Here is a 4,703-nt window from a genome sequence, read left to right as displayed (position 1 = left end):
ATGGTACAACAAATCCCACATACTATTTATAAAATCTTATTTTTGTCTATTAAATAAACACCTACATAGGTGCAACTTAATCTCCTATACATGACCAAGAAAAAGAAAAGTAAACTAATTTTTTTAAAAACAATCTGAAAATTAAACCTGCCAAAAATATTATTTATTTTTTTCAAAGTGCTGAAACCTAAAAATCACTTGTGGTCGTATTTCTATTTTTTCTAAAATAATATTTGCATTTCTTTTGTAACCTTTTCCCATTCTCTCTCCACTTCTTTTTCATCACTGCAGAAAGAAAACTTAAAACCCCCACCACCTACCTCTCTCTCTACACTCCACTCCCCTTCTCTTCCTCTTTTCTCCCCATCACAGCCTTTTCAAACCCCCCCTCCCTCTTCTCCTTCTCTCTCTCTCCTTTTTTTTTTTTCTTCTCCTCCCTTCTCTCTCTCTCTGCAACAAAGCTGAGCTAATTCCCATAAGGGTTTACAGCAGTAGGGGGGACACGGCTTTCTTTGACGTTCAAGGCCCGGCATCTCCTCACCGCCGATCGCGGTGACACCATCTCTCTCTCTTCTCTATTTCCCTATTATATATATAAAGGTCAACAACTTCCTGTCCTCTCCTCTCTGTTTTCCACCACCACCCCTCCTCCCTGCTTCAAATCCCCCCCCTCCCCCTCTTCCCCACCTCCCCCCTTCCTCTCGCTCTCTCTCTTTCTCTCACGCGCTCGCGCCCCTTCCTCCCTTTCTTGCCCAGTTCTCTTATAAAAGTCTCACCTTTATCCATTTTGCGTGCTCTTATCCTCTTTTACAAGCCTTAGCAATGGAAAAGGAGAGATTTTTCAGCACCACACCCCCTCAAAATTGGCAAGCCGGCGAACCCCGGCTGCCGCCACCCCCGGAGATGACGTCCGTCCCCGCCGGCGACTGCTTCCTCAACCTCAACTGGGAGCAGGCGATCGAGCAGGGCACCCACCTCGACTCGGCTCTCTCCTCCCTCGTGTCGTCGCCGTCCTCCAACCCCACCACCGTGGCCGCCAACGACAGCGTCGTCATCCGGGAGCTCATCGGCCGCCTCGGAAGCATCTGCAATTCCGGCGAGATCTCGCCGACTTCTCGCTACCACGGCACCAACACCTCTTGTTACAGTACTCCCCTGAATTCCCCTCCCCAGCTTAATTTGTCCATGATGGAGGGCCGGGGAGGATTGCCGGTTTCCGGCAACATGGCGATGCCCGCCGCCCAACTGTCACCGTTTGCTGCCGACCCAGGGTTCGCCGAGCGGGCCGCGCGGTCATGCTTCGGAGGGAGGAGCTACGGCGGGTTGACCAGCCAGTTCGGGCCGTCGGAGACCGGCAAGCTGTCAAGGGTCTCGAGCAGCCAGTCTCTGATGGGAAGTGGGTCTCAGATGGACATTTCGGAGAATGGTAAGGAGACTGCAATGCAGGAGAGAGCCCAATTGGAGATGGGAATGAGGTCCAAGTTAGGGGGTAGGTTGTCGGGGTCTTCGACGCCGGACAATGGGGAATTCGGCAGCGGGCAGGAGGAATCATCGGCCTCGGATCGGATCACAGCTGGTGGGGAAGCATCCTTGAGGGGCAACAGTGAGAACAATGCAAGGAAACGGAAGGCACCTCCAAAGGGGAAAGGAAAGGAGCCACCTTTGTCCTCCTCTGGCACGAATCCTCCCAAGGTAGGCTAAAGTTAGCTCTTTGTTCTTGTTTATCGGTTCAATTCCGTATGTAATTCGCTCTTCCAGCATCGTAAAGTTTGAGTTTTTTGAATTCCAGAGATCGGAGGAGGTGGATTCCAGTGCAAAGAGAAGTAAACCAGCTGAAACCAATGGAACCGACAAAGATGCAGCGGTTAAGCCGAAGGCCGAGCAGAATGGCGGTGCGAGCTCTAGTGGTGATTCTGGTCAAAAACAGGGGAAGGAGAATAATGCCAAGCCCCCCGAGCCTCCGAAAGATTATATCCATGTCAGGGCTCGAAGAGGCCAAGCCACCGATAGCCACAGCCTTGCGGAAAGGGTAAGCAGAAAGTGCTAATCTCAACTGATAAGCCATTCCTTTTGAGTTCTGCAATTGTCTTGACCTCTCTTTTGTCAATGCCTTCTTTCATAATTTACCAGGTTAGAAGAGAGAAGATCAGCGAAAGGATGAAATTGCTCCAAGATCTAGTGCCAGGCTGCAATAAGGTAAGACTTTTGTGCCAATGCTTGATCAGGAACTCCAATTGCCCATAAGCTTTTAGAGATCGTCGCTGTTTGATGAATAGAGTTTAAGCTTGAAACTTTTGGAAATTGTAGGTAACTGGCAAAGCAGTTATGCTTGATGAGATTATAAACTATGTGCAGTCATTGCAGCGCCAAGTTGAGGTATGCATGTCGATAATTTGCAAGATAACTCTCTGAGGAGGCTGAAATTTGATCTGAATTTAAATTTCTGGTTTCAGTTCCTTTCGATGAAGCTGGCGGCCGTGAATCCTCAGTTAGACTTCAATGTGGAAAATCTCCTCCCAAAAGATGTGAGCTTTTGTGATCTTGCCAGTTCTCATTCCAAATGCACCCATCAAAGTGGTTTCTTTCTGCCTTAAATTGGATTGCCTTTGTGAATTTAGATGCATCAAGCAAGTGGGCCTATGCCGCCGCCGCCGCCGCCGCCGCTTTATCCATTAGATGCCTCAAGCACGGCATTCTCGTATGCTCACCAACCTCAGGGGGCATCTCTGCAGAGTGTTGTGACCAATGGCCTGGAGAACCAGTGCTCTTTAAACCCATTGGACTCCTCTCTGCATCGAAGTCTAAGCATGCAATTACCTCCCCTCGATGGCTTCGGGGATGCCACCTCTCCGGTAATAGTCTCGCCACTGAATTAACATGGTATATATTTTGCTTGCAGAGGATGGCCATAATATTATCTGTAGACTAGAATAGATAACATGTTAATAGAAGGAATGTTGTTTCCTCAGGTTGGGACTTTCTGGGAGGATGACCTCCAGAGTGTTGTTCAGATGGGGTTTGGGCAGAGCCAGGAGAATGCATATTCCTCTCAGGGATTCCATGGTAATTGAATTAGAAGACCACTTCTGTCAAGTTGTTAGTCCATAATGGAGAAGGATTTTTGTGGGAAAAACTGATAATCTGCATATCGTATCTAAGTGCAGGTACAATTCACACAAATCACATGAAGATTGAACTCTAATTCTTTGAATTCAGAGTAAGAGAGACCTTTGTATATACCGAGATGTTGGTTCGAGACATCACAGGAAGCTTTGAACTAACAACCATTAGGTCTGAGCGCAAAATTTGTGCAAAGATTCCTTTGACACCAGTTGTAGGATCATAACCGGTGAGCGCGAGAGCAAGAAGAAATTCAGTATTATGATGTCGTATTGTATTATCATGAGAATACTATTAGTTCTTAGTTCATGATGTTTCTATCATTGTTCATTGCAATTCTCACATCCTCATTGCGTCTTTTGTGAGATGAATTTGGATGAGTGTTGGAAGATCTTAAGGATACTGTTACTGCCTTAATTTGTGGAAAAAATGAATTGCTTGCTCTGTAAACAGCTGTTGAAAGGACACAACTGGTCTCTTTCGAGCCTTGGATATGAATTGAAACAACCTACACCTTCTCCACTATAATACTAACTAGTTGAGCTGTATCAGCTGCAAGTTTGTGGAATCTAAACTCCTTTTCTTCCCTTTATACGTTACATGCCCTACCTAACACTGGAAACATACCTCCCACCGACCCCATTCTTTATTCGTCCAGCACCAATATAAGCTGTCCTCCAACGCTGGCTCGGTAGACAGCGCTGTTATGACATCAAACCGACCAGGTTGGCAAATTTGAGTTCGACAAGGATCGGTCGGGCAAAAAAACCTTGTTTTAAAGTCCAATCTACTATAGCTTTACAGTTCATGGCGGATGAAAAGATGTTGGAACCGGACTCCAGAGTGGATTAGATTCCCTCAAGCACGGGTGGGGGGCATTTCTCAGAAAGTTCACAGTAACAAACCCAATATCGACACCCTTCTATTCCCCGCTCAGACCACCGGAATGCGGCCATTGATGGGACGGTACATCGAGCCCACCTGTCACCCACATGATTCCCATGTACCGCACCAATCCACGACTGCCACGGTAGACTGGTGATCTTAGCAGGGAATAGAGTGTTGCTGCGAAGCAGCTCTCTCTCTCTCTCTCTCTCTCCCCTCTAATCTGTTTGGTTCTAATCATCAGCTAGTTTGTCATGGTAAGTGTTTGAAGGCTTGCATGTAAACAACTGCCTCTGGCGATGCTTTTGTTGTCTGAAAGTACCCATATAGAGCTGAAGGCCATGGAAGGTTGCATGGCATTAACTCCTGCTGCCCTCTAATTTAGACAAGCATCATTTGGCTGTTCTCCTTTTGATTCAGAAGTCGACGCAGCTAATCATCACTGCATGTCTTCTTCTCTACTTCAACTTTCATAGAGCTTAAGGATCATCTCTCCACACTCTCATCCTCAGCCTGAGCTCAATACTTGGTTTGCGTTCGTACTCGATTTATGTGGCTGTTTTATGGGTATTTCCTGCGAGGGCTGGGGCCGACACCACTGCAACTTTCTCTGGTAGACAAACCTTGAGCTTTCGAGGTCAATACGGATGTCGAGGTGGTGGTCCAGAGTGATGGAAAAGAGAACAGTGAGGAGGTAT

The 4,703-nt window shown here is 47.1% G+C and overlaps 1 protein-coding gene across 2 annotated transcripts; it reads left to right on the top strand.

The window, feature by feature from the left end:
• Nucleotides 1-373: 373 nt before the first annotated feature.
• Nucleotides 374-3,570, top strand: LOC103721285 (transcription factor bHLH78-like). 2 transcript variants are annotated; one of them, XM_008811428.4, is made up of 8 exons: nt 374-1,692; nt 1,790-2,029; nt 2,131-2,196; nt 2,308-2,376; nt 2,454-2,525; nt 2,619-2,852; nt 2,970-3,063; nt 3,160-3,570. In XM_008811428.4, the coding sequence occupies exons 1-8, from the start codon at nt 823-825 to the stop codon at nt 3,186-3,188; spliced, it is 1,674 nt and encodes a 557-aa protein (XP_008809650.1). In that variant the 5' UTR covers nt 374-822; the 3' UTR covers nt 3,189-3,570. The 2 variants fall into 2 exon arrangements, with proteins under 2 accessions (XP_008809650.1, XP_008809649.1); XM_008811427.4 differs by having other exon boundaries at nt 375-1,692; nt 3,165-3,570.
• Nucleotides 3,571-4,703: the final 1,133 nt, after the last annotated feature.

This window comes from Phoenix dactylifera, chromosome 14, assembly GCF_009389715.1.
Source record: "Phoenix dactylifera cultivar Barhee BC4 chromosome 14, palm_55x_up_171113_PBpolish2nd_filt_p, whole genome shotgun sequence".
In the NCBI taxonomy this organism is placed as follows: Eukaryota; Viridiplantae; Streptophyta; class Magnoliopsida; order Arecales; family Arecaceae; genus Phoenix; species Phoenix dactylifera.
Note: the sequence above shows the minus strand (reverse complement) of the source record. Positions and strands in the feature narration are given on the sequence as shown.

Bases quoted from the DNA above. Each gene is read 5' to 3' on its own strand.
- LOC103721285 (XM_008811427.4), top strand. From the start codon at position 823: ATGGAAAAGGAGAGATTTTTCAGCACCACACCCCCTCAAAATTGGCAA. The intron at 2,197-2,307 runs GTAAGACTTTTG...TGGAAATTGTAG, and splicing joins TAGTGCCAGGCTGCAATAAG to GTAACTGGCAAAGCAGTTAT. The intron at 2,377-2,453 runs GTATGCATGTCG...TTCTGGTTTCAG, and splicing joins CATTGCAGCGCCAAGTTGAG to TTCCTTTCGATGAAGCTGGC.